Consider the following 21,658-nt stretch of genomic DNA (forward strand, 5'->3'; position numbering starts at 1 on the left):
GAGGTAATCAATCAATAGTAGTTGGTATGATTGATTATAAGTGAATCTTGGGAATGACAACTTTGAAACTAAAACAGCAATATTAGAACTACTACTGGTAAGAACTGGAAGAAAATAGGGGTCAGTTTGTTCAAATTAATGTGGCAGCAGTATGGTCATAATTTGCTTACTACATACATAAAAATAGTACTACTTTTGCTGCCATCTTGTTTGAAAATTGGAAGCACAAGACTAATAAGCCAAGGCAGGATAAACTTTCATTCTCGATTTCCTGAACAAGAAGAACAAGTGAAGTGAAATCAATTTTCTTCAAGAAACGAATACCATTTCCATCACTATCAAAAAAATGATTCAGAACAGGAAACACAGGACTTCTGCATACCCTTTAAAAGATAATCTATTGATCAAACTGTAACCAAGTATATTAATTTGCAGACCGTAAAGATTAAAAGGTAAACCAAAGATTTTTTTTTAAAAAAAATACATTGGTTTACTATGTACAACAAGACTCTGGAATACATCCTCTGTATATGAAAATATTTTCGTGTCTATCTCATATAATGAATGATGTATAATTCATGTTTTCATTATCAAGAATCTGTGACATCACAGATCCACGGCTCCTGACCCGTTCCTGCAACAATTTGGAAGAATATAAGCGTCAAGTATAAGATCCTACATTCAATTGTAAAAAGTATAATAAAATTAAGAACTTAATGATTGGATGACCAAATTAAATTAGGGTTTCAGTATGAAGGGGAAAAAAGAAAGAGTTTTCTGCATTTCACCACCTACAGTTTAGTCTATTTGCTGAAAACCTCCTCTTTTTGACACATTTAGTAATTGAGTCCTGAGGTATATTCAGAAAATACTATCTCAGGTTCTTGTTCTATTTTTGACCAAAATGCACATCAAGTGGTCCTTATTTTTTTTTCTTTTCGGAAAATTGGAAAGGAGCAGAGAAGAGCATCTTAGTAAGAGAAGGAACAACACTAAGAATATTCCTCACGAACTAATAATGGCAGACATTCGTTCCAAATATGTCAACGAAAAGCCTTTTTTTCAGTTATACTAATTTTGGTGGTGACAAGAAACTAACAAGTCAGAATATGTTGTTACCTTGTAGCTTACTGAATGCTGGATATGATGACTACATGATGCATCTTCTGTTGATACAGCCAATGCACGCAGTTGGTTCAGCTCAGGCAACACTTCTGAACCTAAATCTGGGCGATCTCTACGCCGGAGCTCCGCACACTTCAGGGCTAGCTTCGCAAACTTCACTGTCTCCTCTATCGGCCAATCCGGCACTTTAGGATCAAAGAGATCACAAATGCTTCCCATCTCCAGAGCATTATAAACATTATGTGCAAGTCCCATAGGAGGCTGTCCAGTGATCAGCTGGAGAAAGATGATTCCAAGTGCGTATATATCAGATTTGGTGCTCACCATTCCAGTTTTCTGATATTCTGGATCTATGTAACAGAAAGTTCCAGCTGCAGCAGTCATGTGGTACTGAGTGATGGAGTCTGCAACAGATTTGGGAATAAGGCGCGCGAGACCAACATCTGAAATCTTGCTGACGAAATTGTGGTCGAGGAGGATGTTTCCAGGCTTGAGGTCACGGTGAACAATTGGCTCAGGCTTTGTCTGATGGAGAAAGAGGAGGCCAGTGGTTATCTCAGCTGCAATCTTGAAACGGAGTTGCCAAGAAAGCGGTGGAGTGGCAGATCGACAGAGAAGACGATCCTCAAGACTGCCATTGGCCATGTACTCGTATACAAGGCATCCATACTCAGGGCAAGCACCAAGAAGAAGGACCATATTTGGATGGCGGATACAACTGAGTACCTCTACCTGACAGTGAATAAATATGAGCTTTCTGTAATGAATATTTTAGAGGTCTAATTGGTAGATACTGGCACCTACCAATGTGTTCTTTATTATTAGATTAGTTGTTTTCTGTTGTTTTTTTTTTTTTCACTTTCCAACTACATAATAAGTTTTTGTTTGTGCCAACTCAAATCTTGGTTGGCATGCCGATGACCTACTCGCACCTAGCATGTGGAGTGCCGATGGCACGATCCTGTGGTGCCAGGTTGTGCGGAGCTATGCGGATGAATAGCATGACCCTGTGCCAGGTTATTGCTGACTAGTAGGCCTGTGGTCGGTCTGTGTCATATTGGGCAACACCCATTATGTGCAGCTTGAAACTCATTAAATCAAATCAAAGAGACCCAAAATGAGTCTCTTTGTGGCAGCACCTTTCCCAGATAGAAAGTGGGAATTAGATAAGAATAAGAGGAAAAAGAGTGGAGATCTAGGAGAGATTTATGATTTTTTTCTTCAAATTCTATCGAAAGGTAAAATTTCCTTTCATTCTTTTAAGCATTTCCTTGGTTTTACACTTCAGAAACAAATTTGGGATGTAGAAATAATAGATCCAATTCCATTTTCCCAGATCTATCATTCATAAGAGTCATGCTATATACATCTAAAATTTTAGTACATCTATGAAAAATACTCTTCAAATGTAGGAATCAAAAGGAAAATTGATCTCCTCCAAATTTTAAAAACAAAATCCAAACTTAGGTTAGAATTTAGTCAAACTAGGTCAAAATTGGTGTAGAAAAATAATAAATTATCTCCATGTGAGTTGATTTGAATCCAATTTTAAGACTATATTATATCTTTAACAAAATTGGTCATTTATAGCATTATCTAGAGACAAAAGTTTCTAATGTAGGTATTAATACATATATGAGAACCTAAAATATCTATAAAACCTTAGAAAATGTGTTAGAAAGGCGTGCCAGTGTGCCAGTGACATCCTAAGGTATGCCAACAAGGTATACTGATAAGGCAATCCTTGAACTAGGCAGCATTAGTGCATGACATGAAGTAAAAGAATAATACGAGATTCACAGTTATAGAAAGCAGCAGATAGTATGCATGAAATTTCAGAGAAAAAGGAAAAAGAAGACTGATTTTTAACATACCTCCTGTTGAAATTGTTTCATTCCTTCCTCTCCTTCACCTTTAAGAATCTTGATTGCAACAAGAGTATGGTCTAGTCTAGACTTGTAAACAGGTCCATAAGCTCCCTCTCCAATCTTTAGCTCATTTGAAAAATTTTCTGATGCTTTCTTAAGTTCTTCAATCCTGTATCTCCTATAATGGATATTTGAAGAGAAACCTTCTAGAATTTTTCTCTTCTCCATGACCTCAAGCACTTGATTTTTCTCTGTATCAAGCAATGCCTGTGAACTCTGCTCCATCTCTGCCACGGACAGCCTGCTCTCATTTCCTCCCATTCTCAACTGTCCACCAGGCTTCCTAAAATAAATCTGTATTTGAAGTAGTATGTTATTTATGAGCACCACACACAAGTCAATAGGTGGCAATGAATAGGTACTATATGCTATACTATGTATATATACCTCATCATCAGTATCATCAAGCATTTCATCACTTTTCTTCAATTCAAGCTCCAATTGTCTCAGTTTGTCTTCCATAGTTTCCTACCAAATAGTAGTTTAATTTAAATATTTCAATGATATTATAATTTCACGTACTTAGGAAAAAAAATAAGAATAATCTTGAAGATTCAAGCAAAAATATGGATTAGATAAACAGCAATGCAAGAAGTTTGTCATATCAGTTATAAAGATAATAGGCTGCCACCACATGGATATGACCTTCAATTTAGAATTTTAGATTTGGTCCTAAAATTTCCATAATTAATTCATAAATATTAAATGACATCTTTGAGAAGTATAGATATGCAACACTGCAAGGCGTTAACTTATCCAGATTAACTTGTTCTTTTGAAAAAAAAATCCAGATTAACTTGTATCTGAAAGAATTTAAGATGTAAGAGACACTTTGTAATTCCTCCATGCGGATGAATATCAGTATATGCAAAATAGGCTAGACCATGGTACTGATTACTAATATGACAGCTAATGTTCTTGGTTATATGGAGAAATTGTAATGCAGATTCAGATATTAGGAAGCAGAGAAGGGAAAAAAGTGCCAGCAGAAAATCATACTGTTGAATGATTAGACATCATAGTTTTCTCCCATGGTACTGGAGATGAACCCTCGTATCCATTTGTCACAGCACCAATTGAATGGGAACCACTATCCCTATTTAACTCAGAGCTTTTGCGTGGCACGTCCTCATTAGTATGTTCATGTCTCCCATATGGCAAAGGTGATTGGGGCCTCCCATAATAGATCGATTCTAGAAGGCAATAATTGTCTGCGAGATCAACATCTGGCCTACTTGGGCTAGGACATGACAACATACTCTGATATGAATAGTCGAGATGCCCTTCATCTTGGTTAGACCACTTGATACTTTGACCAACTTCCACAATGTTGGTCTTTTCAGACCCATTATTCCCAATATTCCCAACTCTGGCAGCATGAACCAATACAGACCTGATGAAAATTTGGTACAAATTGAAAAGACAGGCATTAGGAAGTTGAATTGAAGAACAAGAAAGGCCATAACAAGAATTGCATCAAAAGGGGCATATCATACATATATTACTAGCAGTTCCTGTGAAACCTAGGATGTTACGCAACTATTCAGAGGATCTGAAAAGTGATATTCATATTTACATCAGTCAAAACAGGATTTAAGCATACATAAACCAACTAAATATGTAAATTATTCCAAGAGGCCTAAATATTTTGTGTGCTCTTTATCACATTGTATGATTGTAGGTTATTGCTGAGTATCAAAAAGCTGTCTCATTCAAATAACATCCTACTTACATGAGCAAAACTGCCAAAACACCTACACTCTAATACAATGCTTGTCTCTTAAACATCTAGATTTAAGTTTATCAAGATGTCATCTTTCTGACTTTGTTTTTATTATATGTGGATGGCCCGCTAAGGTGTATAAAACCAATTTGTCATAGGATGAAGTCACATATATGACTCTTTGGCAACTTCACATTTTCACCAATGGGAAACTTGGATGTTTAAGATCCACGAGTTTTATTTATTATCATGTAAAAATTGTTAATAACTATGCAGAAAACTTTGCTATACTCACAACACGAGAACTCAGACCAATTTTGATTGCATTTGCAAGTATATGCTAATTAAAAATTTATGTGATAAATCTAAGTCCTTGTCTCCTTGATATGTCAAGAAAATAGATTGTAGTCTCTTAACCTGACAGAACCTTCACTATGGTCTGTACCAACAGGGTCACCTGTAAGATTTTACATACATTGAACTCAATTAGAATAAAATCAAAGAAAACAAATAGGAAAAATACTATTAATTTTAATAAAAAGTAGAGACAAACTTTTGACAGATTGGAAGGGATTCCCCTCAACTACAAAATCATTAACTGTTCCATCTGCATGAACATCATTTGGGCGAGTGGCTGGCCGCATTGAAGATATCTTCCCCTTTGATATAACATATACAGAGCAAAAATCTGGTGCAATCTTAGAAACATATGTCGGCACATCCACTTGCTTAAATGTCCTATAACATTTGACACTAAGTTAACAACTCATCAATCAAAGTATTAAGAATTCTAGTCATGGTAATATCTGGTAGAAAAGAAAAAGAAATATACAAAAGTACAACATTTAAAAGATTGGCACCTAGCGAAAATATTCCTCGATGATGCTCCCAATATTAAAGTATTAAGAATTCTAGTCATGGTAATATCTGGTAGAAAAGAAAGAGATATATACAAAAGTACAACATTTAAAAGATTGGCACCTAGCGAAAATATTCCTCGATGATGCTCCCAATATTAGCTTGTCGATAGCTTGGTGCATGACAAAATCTGCAATAGCTTTTGGTACATTTATTTCATCCAAAATAACTTCCTTGCACTGCAACTGCATTTGCAGAAGATGAAGCAACATTAAAATCATGAAGACACCCAAATCAAATAGCAATTAGATTAAAATAAAAATCATATTTTCTATAATATCAAGAAATATACGACACTTGCTACAAGAAAAGGAGGTTACTTTTACATAGATAAGAGAATAAGTGATCTTTTTTGTACAAAGCTTCCAAGACAACCTTGGTATTTATTAATCCTACTTGAAACCAGGAATGGTAGGAATTTTGGGCACTCAAATCTATGCCCCATTAACTAATTATGATTAAAAGGAAAAAGATCTCAAAATCATGAATCTGGATAACTTGACGAGAAAAAAATCTCTGTCCATTTATAAACAGAATTGAACTCCTGTCTCCTGCATTGCTTGCTAGTAGTGGCTGCTTCAAGCAAGAATCACAGTTACATAATATCTACTACGGTCCACAAAATTATCTGTCCCTTCTGACTTCTTGAACATCAACTATGCTGAGTGAATGTGACTGACACGGAACTTGCTGCCCAATGAGGCAAAAAAATGTGAGCTAACATAGGAATACTGCAACTAAGACCAATCTTACCTAATAATACAGAAAGTAAACTATTTGGAGATGGAAAGCAATTATGATTAATTGTCACGACATCGCTAATCTTCATAGCTGATACTTTAACACACAAGAAGTTGATACAATAAGTTGTAGGGATCATTCTTACTGATAGCATAACTTAACATATTTGCTTAAGATGTTCTTGTCAGATAAATGGCTTGCATACCCCTCTTCTGCTGCAGAAGCACTGAAATGGGAGCAGTAATTCTTTAGTCTGCAGGTCTATTTGCTCAAGCAAAGCAGATTCAATTTCCTTCTCCACTTTGGGCATTGAAAGCTGGTGTCCATCTGCATGCCAATAGGATATTCTTTTAAGGATGTAGGATAAGAAAGATAACAATAGCCTTAGTGCAATGACCTTCAAGACATCCAAGACTTGGTAATAATTTTGGGAATAAACCTTTACATGTGAAAATCAGGTGCATGCAACTTATGATTTTAAGTCAATATGCATTACAACTAGAACCACAAACTGCTGTCTGACCTTAGATATGAGCACCATTCATAAGCAAACATGATTATAAAAAAAAGTTCCTCTTGGAATTAAAGAATATCACAAAGAAAGAAAGTCTACCAATCAGAGGAATCTTGCTAAGAAAATCCTCGGGATGGGGCCTCCACTTGCTCAGTTGAGGCATAATCTGACTCCGTAAGATTGTTGGTGTATTGTACCCTATGAAACATGGATACTTCATTTGGAGTGTTTTATGCATATTTGATATGTATTAGATATTGATACTGCTATGATACGTATTGGATACAGCTAAAAGAGTCTCTGAATTGAAAACAATACTTTCCAATATGGCTCATATACATCGCCAATGTGGGACCAATATGGTGAGATACGGTCAAATATGTTGCATTTGAAGCCTCCACCTATTAAGGTTAAATGGAATTGAGGAGAAAAACCCTATAGTTGTTTCCCACGCTAATTGAGGGAGAAAGTCAGAAAACCCTGGTAGTTTTCCTCTTTCTTTCGACTCTGATGAGAAAATGCTCCTGTCTCACATTCCAACTCCACCGAGCTCACACTCCTCTTTCTAGCTCCTCTCTTTTAACTCTGATGGGAAAACTTCACCGCTCTTCTCACTTCGATTCCGACGAGCTCGCACTCCCTCTATCAAGCTCCAATTTCGATTCCCTAGTCAAGATGCATGTTGGCCTCCATAAAGGCCATCATGGATGGGTGCAACTGTTGTTTGATGCTCAACCCATGGCTCTTTGATATCCCATTTGCTTTCAAGTTGACATTTCCCACCAACCCTAGCCTCCATAAGGCCATCACGGATGAGCGCAACTGTTGTTTGATGTTCAACTCATGGCTCTTTGATATCCCACTTGCTTTCAAGTTGACCATTCCCACCAACCCTACCCTCCTATCCGAGCCTATCAATTGGCTCATTAGGTGTGCCTCGTGGAGTATTACTCATATCATACGGACGCTTGGTAAGGCCCTAATTTGGTTGTCCTATCAATTCCCACTCTTACTAGACTAGCTGCTAATTTGTGGGCTTGGCTCCTAGTACTGTGCAACGATGGTCGTGCCACAGACACAGCATGTGCCGCGGCACTTACCATAAGAGAAGAGAAAAAAAAGAGATACTCATCTTCGCCTTCGCCTTCGCCGTCACCCGAGCGCGTCGGGTGCCCTAGCCCGAGGGAGAAGGAGAGAGAAATCGAGAGAGAGAGAGAGATAGAGACAGAGATATATATAAGGTTATCGATTAAAACCTAAGTTCATATCCAAATCCAGGCGATCGACGATGGCAACTGACGACGGCGACAGTGGTCAACAATGGGTAGCTCGACGGCAAGCGACGGAGAGGGGTGCCATGCAACATCCCTCGTGCCATGTGCCGGTACATCGCCGGTGAGACCATCCATGACTATCTAAAGAGACCTGAGGGATGTCACTTGTTAGTCTATCTACAAGTTCCTTAGCCCATTGCCATGTTCAATTTTGTGGGCCATGTCACCTGTTAGTCTATCTACAAGTTCCTTAGCCCTGAGCCAACTTACAATTTCCTTAGCCCTAAGCCCACTGGGCTCATTCTGTCTTAGACAGGTTGGCTTGTGTTATGGAAATTGCCAATTATGTCAAGAACTGCTAAGCAATTCTGGCGAAGGACGATCTCTCTCACTGAGACTAACAACTAACCTTGATGTAATCAAGATGTTGAGTTTGTTTAATGTCTTCTTGTTAACTACAGTTTTGCTAAGGAAACTTCTCTCATTGAGACAAACAACTAACCTTGATGTAATCAAGATGTTGAGTTTGTTTAACGTCTTCTTGTTAACTAACGTTTTGCTAAGGAAACTTGGGAGTTGTTTGAAAGGTATTTGCAAGTAAGTTTTGGAGACAAAGGATTTGGTGTGAGTACAATTGGATCCAAGGATCCAAGTTTCAACCGATCTGGATACCTGTTCGAAACCAATTATAGACCGATACTACCTGAGGGTGATTTAATTAAGTGAGTTGGATTCAAGAAGTATTTTAGCCGTATCCTACCTCGGACATCAATTGTTTGATGTCCCCAAGCCTAGTGAAAAGAGAAAATTCACTTTATCTTTTTCTCTCTATCTCTTTGATTCTCTTCCAATGACTTCGATGACCACCCGACAAGGATTTGGCCTCTATCAACATCTAGCGAGCTCCTCTAACTAAGATTCGGCGACCCCAACCCTGGGTATGTATTTTTTTTATTTGATGTTTTTTCTATCCTCTCTCTCTCTCTCTTAGCCCCCTCTCTCTACTCTCTCAATCGCTAGCCTCTCCTCTCTTTCATTTGCTCTCTTCCTCCCTCTCTATAATATCCAGAAATTAAGAAAAAACAAATTAGGGGCACACGCTAGGCACGTCATCCCTATTTATCTTCTTCTTATCCCCTTAGAAGCCATTTCGATACCACAAATACCTAACGATCAAAATCATGCAAACCCTAAAGTCTTCCTCTTTAAAAGCCTCTCAATTTTCCTTTTCATCCACAGGGCTGCCATCATCCTATTTCTCTTCCTCTATTTCTTTTTCTTTTCCCATTGTCAAAGCGTACGTTGTCGGAGTCGAATGCTGAAGCATTGCTAGAGCAAGGAAAGACCCACCACGCTTTATCCCGGTGAGTCCTCTCCCACTTTGTATAGTTAATTTCAATTTAATGGAGTATATAGTTGTATAGCCTCGATTCCGTATTTTTGGCTTCATCATCAAATTTTGCCGGCCAGTGATACGTTTTAAGTGTAAACTGAGCCCGAGTATGAGTTTGCCTAAGTTCCTGAATATTAGAAATTTATAATTTATAATTTGCACAGATTGGGAAAAATAATCATAAAAATATTATCATGATGTCCAAACAATATGAGGTCAGAGCGATTCGATCATAAACATCGTAATGTACATTTTTGTATTTAGACTTTCTACAGATTCTTGATATATGTTAGGTATGCATGAATAATAAATTGAGTTAGATCAGTGTTTTCCCTATCACTATCGTTTAAGTCTCCTCCCTCATCCCTCTCAGCCCTAAGTTTCCCCTTACGCTTGCATGACTTTCTTCCTTTTCTTAGACGGTCAGAATTTCATAGTTGTCGAGCATCAACCCATGTGGCCAAGCCCCTCGCACATAGGCTACCATCTAATTGAGAGCCCCACCACCATCAGCTCTTCTCCCTTCCTTCCCTAGCTAGTCATCTATCTATTGATTTCCCCTTGTGCCCGCCACGTTAGATCCACCTGAGAACACCACCTCTACGACCTCCTACTTCGGCCAAGATCAGCCTCAGAAGGATTTGTGCTCTAGTCTGGTCATCATCATTGGTCACGGTCGACCTCCCAAGTGAGCTTCGCTCTTTGTGAGGAGTTTGTTGTTTTCTCTTGTAATTGTTTTCATAGCCAAATTGGAAGAAAGCACCACCACAACCGACTTTCCTATATCTTGTGTAAGTTCCCCTAACCATAAGCTTCATACTGTTGTGATCTATTTGGTCCGTCGATGATGGTGATGCTAGCAACTAACTCCCCTAGTCAATCGGATTATTTCTTCATTCATTATATTCTCTTCCTTCTTGAGGTAAGAGATGAGCGAGTAGGCTGGCCATGGCCTTGGCCCAAACAAGGTCCTTGGGCTTCTTTTTGCCCAAGGTTAATTAGTTGTAAAGTTTGTTGAGATTTGGAAGTTCCACATAATGAGACTAGAACATATCATCAATTTATTACTCGCATTATCATTACCGGTGCTTTATTATTCATATTATGAGCATGTTGGCTATTATTATGAATTGTCAAGCTTTGGTTTTTAAATCATGCTTGTGGATGGATTTTACTTGTTTTTTGGTGAATTTATCTACTGAGCTAAAAGTGTTAGCTCATTAAACTCCCTTAATATTTCAGATGCTGATCAGCCTAACGAGTAAGCGTGGTGCATTAGGATTCTACCTCTACTAATTTGGTTTTCCTACCTTTAGTTGTAGTAGTTGTCTTAGTTTTCATTTAAGAACTATCAATAACCTTTATTTCATTTGAATGACATTGGTTGTACCTTTATTTCCTTGAGAGTTTTATTTGTAGAATTATTAATTATATTGAGCTATTTTATATGGTGAACTTAGATAGTTATTGTTAAAATTTTGTACATCTCAAATCTATATGGAGTACATGATCGGTCATGATTCTGAATTTAGGCTATGACATTCACTCTCTCTCTCTTTTCTCCGTCTTGATTATTGCAGCAAATATTAAAGAGAGAGAGAGAGAGAGAGGCTTTGTTATGTTGCAAAAAATTATCGTAGTAATAGAGAGAGGGAGGAGAGATAAAAAATATATAGAGGAAGAGATTTCTCTCTCTGTACTATGACAGTAAAACAGGGAGTGGATTTATTTCTACACTAACCTGTGATGGATAAAGTACACAAACTAGGAGAGAAATAATTAATATCTTAGTGTACTCAAGTATGACGGATAATATTTTTGAAATCTGTGGATGCTACTGCTCATTTTAAAAGTGTGGATTATATTTTCCGATTAATAGATAAGGGTAGTAAAAAATAGGTGAAAAAAAAAAGTAGTCCAAGATTACTGATAGTAGGACAAAATATAAGACTGTTGAACAATTACTTATTTTGAAAACATAATATTTGTATTGGACATCATGTTTTACACATTGTCTTAACTTCATATTGAAGGATATTGTTAAAAGGTCCCGAGATTGATGTGGTGATACATAAAAAGTTAGAAGTTCACATTTTATATATAATCATGGTTGGATTCTTTATTTACTTAGACTAAAAACTAGTGATTGAGCGATCATTAGACTTTATCTCACTAGATTGCCACTCATTTTTTAGCATTGGAGAACATTATGCATCATAAAAATAATATTATGATAATGTTTACATCATATGAGTAGTTTATAAAATTTAAGAATTGGAAACCTAAGGATTAAATATTAGGTAAAACTTTGAAGAGCATTGTTCTTGGAAATGCATTTTTGGATAGTTTTATAATTGTGTTACGGACCACATCTAGAACAATTCGTCCGTAGGATGATTATGAAAATTTAGGTGGATGTAGCCTCATGAGTTAGGGTTCTACTAGCTCTGGTTTCATCTAAATCAGAGATCAGGATGAAAAGATAAAAATAAAATAGTGTAAATAGGTCAAGGAGGGCAGAACGGTATTTCTGATGTTGTGGCGATCGTCGGAGGGTAGTGGACGACCGTGTAGTAAAGTGGTTACTGGAGGTAGGAGGTGGCTAGGGTTTGGATGCTTGAAAGGGATCTACGATTATGATCTACTCATATGAAAATAAAGACAATCTAACGGCTAAGATAAAAAGATAAGGACGAAAACAATAACTGGCTAAACTAAATTTCTCTCCAATCAATTCAATTCAAAAAATAATTATCAATACATGTCCACTCTTATTTATAAAAGTAAAATTTCTTAGCGAATCAGATCCACGTGCGGATTATCCAATTTATTTGAAATTCAAACAACAAGATAAGGTTAACTAACTAACTAAATCAGACTTCCTTATCTTTCTCGGATCAATTCTTCGTTTCGCTGCAGATAGATTTTGAATTTGGAGAAGTTGTGAATACCAAATTTACAGATCTATAGGTTGGCGATCTTATACAGCTGTGATATTATTCAGATCTTTGAATGCGAATATTTTTCCAAAACTGCGCAAAGCTAGATTTAGCTAATTAAATAAAATCCTAACTTTCTAACTGAGCCTTTTTTTTTCATGCTTTTCCCGGAGGTCTGGAAAAAGCAGCAATCAATAGGATTTCCCTACCAATTAAGCAAATAAGATAACTAGACTCAATTCATTGATTCTAATCTCCTCTTAATGTGATCCGATCTGACCCAGTTCACATCAAATTGCCACCTCAATATTTGAATCTCTTGTTAAGGTATTACATCTTGTAGATAATAACGACAAGTCTAAAATAAATTTTTTATATGGGACTTTAAATATAGCAAAGGAATTAATAAAAAATTGTGGGCAAAAATTATAGGAAGTAGTGAAAGTTTGTTGACTCCAAGTGGAACTGCTAACAGGCATGTTTTTAAATTACTAATTTATTTTTATCTATAAGTAATTTGTGCTTTTTTAATCCAAAAATTTCAATTCTTCACAAATGTCACTAATGATATACTGAAGTCTTGACGAGAGTTAAGAATGGAATTAGCATATTTGAGCCTGACATTCATAAAAAAATATTTTATGACAGAAAAGTGAGTTATGATTAAATTTAATAATGTTATTACTATTTGTTTCAAGTATCAATCTAATCAGTATCTTAAAAATGTATACACTAATATATTTCAGATTAAAAGATATATATTGAGAGTTGTACAATCCAATAATGCTAAAATTGTTGCAGCTATATACTATAATAGTCCGTTAAATAGTGGTCCAAATATGGGAGGAAGAGATATCAAATTTGACATCAATAGCAAAAAAATATTAAATCGAATTATATTTTCATTATAGTGTAAAAAAACTTGGACTACTTTCTCCTTGATTCACAACAAAACACATAATTGATTGATAATTGAGAGATTAAAGAAGTTAGTTTTCTATTATTATAATACACAATTGAGTGAGAGAAATTTACGAAGATAGAAAATGATTAGCTGATTGATTTAAATCATGATTTTGATAAAGAAATCGCTTAACTCAATGGATCAAAAAAATAGAGGATAAATTATTAAATAATAGTTATAACTCTTGGTTCAATAAGATATTATGAAAGACCGCAACGAGGATAGAGACTAATACAAGTCGTTCGATAGTGAAATATAGTACAATTGTGTTGCAGTTCTTGATTATGATACGGATTAGCCATGATCAACCCACCTCGAATTGGATTTATTTTTTTTTTATTTTGATATAAAAAAAAAATTCTAGCCAATACATTCGAATGCTAAGAAGGGCTATTCAAATGTCTGTACAGCGTTCGCACATACAGAGCACTGTTTTTGGCCGTTCGAACACGGTGAAGTGATATTCTAACACCCATCAGCTAAGTTGTTTCATATTTCATGATTGGCTAGCTTCCTAATATGTGGAATAGCACCCACTTTGAGATTATTGATTATTGGAGTATCAATTTTGCATCTATGCTTGAGCCGACCTTATCCCTCCTCTTTTCTCCCCTTCGATATCCACATCGAGCTTCCTTTCATGGCCAAGGTTAACCTTTCGTCACTTCTCCTTCCTCACTCTAACGATCAGCCATACCTGGAAGCTCCCTTCTCCCTCCCTTATCTTGTTCAAGATACTATTCCACTCATCTTGGCTATTATTTCTTTCATAACCCTAACCACATCACCAACTTCCATCATTCACGTCTATATTGCCATCCCATGATCTTTGATCAGTATATCCACTATAACTTTTGATATACCAGTCCAATTGATGAGATCCCAACTGTGTTGGAATCCTAATTTTCAGAGGAACAACATATCCAAATCTCAAGTATTCCAACGATTAGATCGATCTCTATTTCCTTCAAAAGTTTCGTGTTTAGCTTCATCCAACACTATGACTCGGATCGCAATCATCTTCCTTAAGGGCAATTACAACAAATTACCAATACCAGCGATAACTTTAATGATCCTGATGATATACCTAATAGTGGGATCATCTCTTCCATATTTGCTAAAGGAACTCAAGGAGGTATATATATGGTTTCTAGTTTCGGTCGATCCTAGTCTGAATCGACTAAAATGGATCAAGCCATCCCACCTATTGACTAGTTTCAATAGAGTATCAATCAGATCCGGATCAGCCATGATTTGGTCTTTTCAGCCAAAACAAACCGAATCCGGAGAGAAAAGGGGAGAAAGAGAAGGAAATAGCAAGAAAGGGAGAAAGAGAGAAGAGAGTGAAGAGCTCATCGGAGAGAGATCGATAGAGCCGGATCTACGTCAGAAGAGCTTGCTGGAGGTTGACAGAGCTCGAACAACATCAAAGAAGTTCACCAATGTTGATAGAGGCTGAAACTACATCGGAGAAGTTCACTGAACGTTGATGGAGGCTGAAACTACGTCGAAGAAGCATCGCTTAGGAGAGAAAGGGTGTAGAAGTGATGCAAATTTAGTATGAATGCAATGTTTTGGAAAACAATTGACCCAAACAAGTAACTAAATTAAAATATAGTAAGCAATGATTGACAATAAGTTAATCGATTAAAAGGATCACTACTAAATGAAATGAGAGAAAACCACTCAAATAAGATAGTAACTTCCTCAACTCTCAAGTTGTTATGTTGACAGTAGAAAAGCCTAAAATATGGTGTAAGAAAAGACTTTAGAGTTTAGATTTACCAATAAATGGAATAGTAGCGCTTTTACTTTGAAACCAAGTCTTCCTCTTCACGTCTGGGTATCCAAAAATTCTCTTTCACTACTGGAATCTTCTAGACAATAGTAGTAATCAATGAAAAGTAGAGATTGAAGAATGAGAGAGGTTTAGAGAGAAAGTAGAAAAGATTAGAGAAGTATCTTAAGATAGAGTAGAAGAAAGGGAGAGAGAAGAAAAAGACCACAGGGGGAGAAAATAAGAAATCTCAAATAAATCTTATTCCAATCGTTCCTTATTTCTCATGCAATAACCCTTAAATAGGTTAACAACTTTAATTCTAGCTCATTCTAATAGGAACTTATTTTATAATAGGACTCTAATTGATCATCTTACCCAAATTGACTAACCCAGTTTTGGTAATAAATCAATCTGGGCATCTCCCACATATAAGCTTACCATAACTATCAATTGAGATTCTAATAAGAATTCATTTCCTAATAGGATCCTAATTGATTAGGTCTTACCTAAATTGACTAACCCAATTTAGATAATAACTCAATGCAGACATCCCCCACACATAGGCTTACCGTATCTATTAATTGACTAATTCAATTGATTATTTGAATTAAAAATCAACTCAACAAATTAAATGTGAAAATAAGTTAAGCCTAATTAGCTCAATTAGATCAAAATTGGACTCAAGCAATTTTATTTTGGTTAAATTGAAGATGATGCCCACATCAAAAAGAGAAAGATGAGAGTGTGTGGGAGCGAGAGGGGGAAGGAGAAGGAGATGGATAGGTTGGGATCAGAATTTTTTTTATAGGAGAGCGAGAATAGAAGTAAGAAGGAGATACGAGAGAGAGTTAGAGGGAGAGAAAAAAAAATTATACGTATGAGAGGGGAGAGAGATTGAGATTAAGAAAATAATATTTTTATTTTTATTTTTCAGACTTCATATATGTTATTATTATTTTTTCTAAAAACTTTATCTTTTTTTTGTATTTTCAAAATTATTTTAAAATACAGGCCAATATGAATAGTTGATACAGCCGACGCATATTGTTTTTACAGACGACTGATTCTAATATCAATCCGGATACTTGGAACCTTGAGTATATAGATTGAAGACAGAGATATTGAAGATGTACATAAATATCGGTGACATCATTATAAGAATGTTGCTCCCTATAACTATGACATATCGAGTGTTCATTGTTTAAAATCATCACAAGATCTATATGCTGATTATTATCTTCTTTAAACACAATAATATCCATTTGATATAACTTTTATAATACAACCACTCTTTAGAGAACCAAACTCAAGACATTATTATTTATGACAATTATGATGATGTCGACCACAAAAAGTTACAAAATCCATCTCGATATTTATCAAAATTTTGAGTAGGTATTTTTTTTAGATTTATAGCTTCATACATGAGTAACTATTATTTTCTTATGTCAATGTCATTAGTTCAAGTGTTTCAAAATTTCGTGCACTTTTAAAAAATATTTAGACTTTTACGTAATTAAAAAATAGTATAATCCAATGCGGGTGATCACTACGGCTGATATGTATTGTATTTTTAGGTGATCAATCCAAATCCTAGAGTTTTAGAACCTTGGTTGGATCTAGGGGTGGCAAAAATTGACCCGACCCGATAACCCGACACGACAGCCCGACTGTTAATCAGGTTTGGGTTTAGTCTAATCGGGTTCGGGTCATAAACGGGTCAACCCGCCTAACCCGATTATTAATCGGGTCGTGTTCGGGTTTATACCACTGACCCGCTTGACCCGTTTAACCTGTTTAAGTAAACGGGTCGGGTCGGGTCGGGTCGACCCGCAAACCCGCTATATATATATATATATATATATATATATATATATATATATATAAAAGTTTTTAACCCTAACCCTAATACTCAACACTAGTTGAGTGAGTCCCCAAATCGGCCAAATCCCGATCCCGCAGCCGTCGCACCTCGGCCTTTACCCATGCCCGCAACCATCGCCCCTTGGCCCTTACCTATGCCCGTAACCGTCGCCCCTTGGCCCTTACCCATGCTCGCAGTCGTCGCCCCTTGGCCCTTACCCATGCTCGCAGCCGTCTCCTCGTCGTCTTCTTCCATTAGATCGGCTTAATGGTGCACCGACCGAGAGGGCAATGATGGCCGCGGCGGTGGTGGAGAGTGGAGACAACGGTAAGCTCTTGCTTCCATTAGATTAGCTTAATGGTCTTCTTCCATTAGATCCCTTCTTCTTCGAAATCTCATCATCTCTTCCCCTCCTCCCTCTCACCTCCACCGCCGCCAATGGCAAGCTCTCGTCGCCACCGCAGCCTTCTCTCCTCATCTCCGACGGGCCTCCCACTCTCTTGCAGCCTTGCCTCTCCTCAGACTTCCGACGGAAATCTTAAGGCTCGATCTTCTCTGATCCTCCCTCTCGAGGCCTCGCCTCCACCGCCACCCTTCTCTCCTTAGATCTCCGACGGATCGCCATCCTTCTTGCACGCCTGCCTGCCCGCCCCATCGTCGTCGCTGTCGGTCGATCGATCTACCACGCCATCGTCGTCAGTCTCCGATATCTATCATTGAGGAGTTGGATTTGTTACCGACTTATAGTTGTAATTAAGGATTTGTGTTAGGATTTGTGGGTTAATGGCTTATATAACTGAGAGTTTATTGTATAAAAGATTCTATTTGTGTTAGCCCAGTCAATTGTATAATAAATTCTGTTTGAATGCAGGGTTAATGGCTTAATACTTATAATTATTATTTTTATGTTGTATAAATTTTGAGTTGAAAAGATATTATTGTATAATGTATTATTTATATAGTGTAAATTAGTAAATATTAATTTTTATATGGGGTTAAATAGTAAATAATTAAATATTATTGTATTATTCGGGTCGTGTTAATACGACCCATTTTTTAAACAGGTTACACGGGTTGTGCTGTTTTAACCCGACCCATTTAATAAACGGGTTACACGAGTTGTCGTGTTACCCGTTTAATAAACGGGTCGTGTTCGTGTTTACTAAATACAACCCGTTTAATAATCGGGTCGTGTTCGTGTTAGGGAGATGTTGACCCGACCCGAATCTGACCCGACCCGAACCCGCTTAACCCGACCCGATTGCCACCCCTAGTTGGATCCATGAGGGAGAAAATCTAGATGTTGAAGCTAGGAAATCACTATTGTTGGATGTGGTTTTCATGGAACAGTCGGAATGAAGTAACCTTCAACAACAAAACAGATTTGCCACACCTAATATTCTTCAGGGCCATAGCTGATGTTGTTGAACATTTCTGGGCCCTACCAAAGAACTTCTCCTCTTGGCCCAATACTGTGCTTTAGCCCATTGCCCTCCTTCTACGCCGAGTTCATCCTCAAGCTTATCATTGATGCTGTCTTCTCCTCTGTGCTCACCAAGGGCCCGAGATGCCAATGGAAATTACCGCTTTGACAAGGGCAGCGCGGGGTTCTTCAGTCTGAGCATCTCAAATGTGCTGCAGACTGAAGCCAAAGCCTTGTGGCTAGCATTCTACAAAGTCAGGTTCCAGGTCTCACCAATCTAGAAATTGAGTTTGATAGTGAAGACCTCAGTAAAATTATGTGCGGTAACAATCCAACTCCTTGGCACATCTCCCAATTATTACGATATTCAAACTATCCTTGTCAGTCTGAATATCATCAATATCTCTTTTATCTACCTTGAAGCGAATGTCTTTGGTAATTGGCTCGATGACATTCTCTGGAAGGGCAGCGTCCCACATGAATGTATCAACTTTTTATCTACCATGCAATAACTCCAATTATAACCAGCCATGACTTGTCCTTTAGATTCTCTCGATGAACTTTCCTTCAGTGGTCAAGGTGATTTAAACAGATAAAGTAACTTCTCTATTACCTTTTAGGCCAATTATAATGGAAGCACATTGAGAATTATTACAAAATGACAATTTATTTATTTTTTTTAAATAGAGAATACTGAAGTAACGTCAAATGAGACGAAATGGACAGCCATGGAATCGAAGGATTAATGATAAAAATTGAACTTTCTTGCAATATCTATAAACTACCATTAAAAATCAGGATTTTATGCGGGAAAAAAAAAAGAAGAAGAAAGAAAGAAACAAGAATCTTGCGTTAAACCTACTCGGGGTGGGGATAGATGTGATCTTCCGTCGCACGTGGAGGAGGAAAAAGATCTGACCCCTCGACAGGATGTGGTCACCCGCCCACTTGAGCGCGTGCTGGCTGCTCTTGCCGGAGTCGATCGCCACCGCCACATTCTCCGCCCCTTTCGCCCCCTTCTGTCTCCCTCCTATTCTCTTCATCGCGTCCAATCCTAGCTATAGATTTAGGAAATCGGGACCCTTTTGTATCGGTTAGCGATCTAGGGTTCGGGATTCCGGGGAGAGAGAGGGGAGAGGTTAGAGTCGAGGATGAGGACATGATGGGGAGGAAAAGGAGGAGGTGAGCTTTCTCGAATTAGGGCTTTGTTCCGTAGATGGTGGTTTTGGGGGGTTTCCGGTTCTCTCGATGGCGTCGTTGAACTCGAGAAGAGCTCACAAGGTTGGTAGATGGTAGTTTGGTCGATAGATAGTTCCAGAAGAAGACTGAACGAAGAAGACCGTTGGAGAGGGGAGGAGGAGGAGACCAAAGGGCGTTTTTTTTAAAAAAGAAAAATTGTTTAAGTTTTTTCTTTTTATCATTAAAAAATGCGGAGGACGAATATAGACCCGAAGGACGAATATAGACCCGAAGGACGAATATGGACTAGATAAAAGGTCAACCCTTATAGAGGCATTAAGCCCCACCAAACTTTTAGCAAATATGGTAAGTTGTCGGGCCTAGACTTCAAGCCATGTGTGTCGTCGAATAATTGCTCTGAATCAAATGCTGTTGAGACTTACTTTAAGTTGTCGCGCTGCTGAGCTGTTCCTCTAAGCCAACCGCACTGCCGAGCCATTAACCGAGTTAAGCCATTAAGCCAGGCTACCAAATAATTTCTCCACAATATTGTTTGAGGTTGGAGTTAAACTGATAACTAAATGACGTTTTTATTAAGTAAAAGGGTTTATTACGTTTTTTTTTTAACCTCTCTAATTGGGCAATTTACAGCAAAAATCACTTCATTTTTTTAATTGACAGAAATAGGCCCTCATATTGTTGAATTGCAAACTCATACTTTTTAACTTATTTAGACTAATTTATTCTCTCTAACTCAACTCAATTATTTAATCTCGATACGCAAATTATTAAAAATTAGAATATACCTTTCGCATAAGCAATGTATATAAATTATATATGTGATGCGTGATGTTTTTCTCCAAATCTCGATGCTCACATCGTTAAAAATTACAATGTGCATTTTGCATAAGTGATTCTTATATATTACATAGGTGATACATGCCGTTTTTTTTTTAAATCTTGATGTTATATTATTGAAAATTAGAATATACATTTTGCATAGGCGATGCATATAAATTACATTAATGATGCATATTATTGAAAATTAGAGCATAGGTAATACGTATAAATTACATAGGTGATGTGTGGCATTTTTTTGATACGGATATTGTTGAAAATTAGAACGTACATTTTACATAGACCCGAAATTGCAATTTGATAATGGGGCGAGCGACCTATTTCTACTAACTAGAAAACTAAAAGGCGTTTTGTTATAAATCACTCCTAATTTTCTTATATCAAACTATACCTCGAAGAATTATTTATCACAAGATAAAAGAGATAATTTTTCTTATTCTTTTTTTTTTCTTTTGAAACATACCAAATATGTCCGTACTCTATAGTATGTTTTTTTTAAAGTAAATTATTTAAAATAATTTTACAAATAAATAAAATTAGGGATAAAATTATTCTACCCGCTTTCTTAACACACTCAAAGAGACACAAATGTGGTACTAAGTGGTTCTTTTTGTTTAATTATATTTTGATCATCTTAATTATCACTTAGTATCACTTTCACTTCTCAAAATAAAAACACACAAACACCCTCTAAATTAGAAATTATGTTAGAAAAAATATTTAAAAACTAACTAACTAATCAGATAGATAAAATGTCTTTATTTTTTTCCCCTCTTTGGCAAAAAAATGGATCTTAAAAGAATTAAGAGAATTTTAGTATAGAATCTGATGATATTTGGAGAGATGTCATGGCTAATAAATGCAAAAATGAAATAATATAGAAGAAAGAGGAAGATATTTTTATTTATTTATTAATTAGTCAAATTATTAAGATTATCTCTGATAAAATTTCTAATAAAATATACACGAAGGAGCTTAGTGATACATCTAAATAGTTTAGAGGGTGCATGTCTCCATTTTTTTCTTGAGAGGATG

At 36.7% G+C, this 21,658-nt stretch overlaps 1 protein-coding gene across 1 annotated transcript; it reads right to left on the reverse strand.

The window, feature by feature from the left end:
* Positions 1–118: 118 nt before the first annotated feature.
* Positions 119–19,922, reverse strand: LOC140760085 (U-box domain-containing protein 35-like). Its single transcript, XM_073096891.1, has 10 exons — positions 19,449–19,922; positions 6,641–6,762; positions 5,758–5,879; positions 5,330–5,514; positions 5,194–5,233; positions 4,053–4,446; positions 3,441–3,521; positions 3,000–3,347; positions 1,120–1,857; positions 119–634 (listed from the first exon to the last, which is right to left on the reverse strand). The coding sequence occupies exons 1-10, from the start codon at positions 19,627–19,629 to the stop codon at positions 554–556; spliced, it is 2,292 nt and encodes a 763-aa protein (XP_072952992.1). The 5' UTR covers positions 19,630–19,922; the 3' UTR covers positions 119–553.
* Positions 19,923–21,658: the final 1,736 nt, after the last annotated feature.

Source organism: Typha angustifolia, chromosome 5, assembly GCF_048772165.1.
Source record: "Typha angustifolia cultivar Huaian chromosome 5, ASM4877216v1, whole genome shotgun sequence".
Lineage (NCBI taxonomy): Eukaryota > Viridiplantae > Streptophyta > Magnoliopsida > Poales > Typhaceae > Typha > Typha angustifolia.

Coding starts and splice junctions, on each gene's coding strand:
- LOC140760085 (XM_073096891.1), bottom strand. CDS start 19,629: ATGAAGAGAATAGGAGGGAGACAGAAGGGGGCGAAAGGGGCGGAGAAT. Junction 4,447..5,193: donor CATAGTGAAGGTTCTGTCAG/GTTAAGAGACTA, acceptor AATTTTCATCAG/GTCTGTATTGGTTCATGCTG. Junction 3,522..4,052: donor TGATGTCTAATCATTCAACA/GTATGATTTTCT, acceptor ACTATTTGGTAG/GAAACTATGGAAGACAAACT.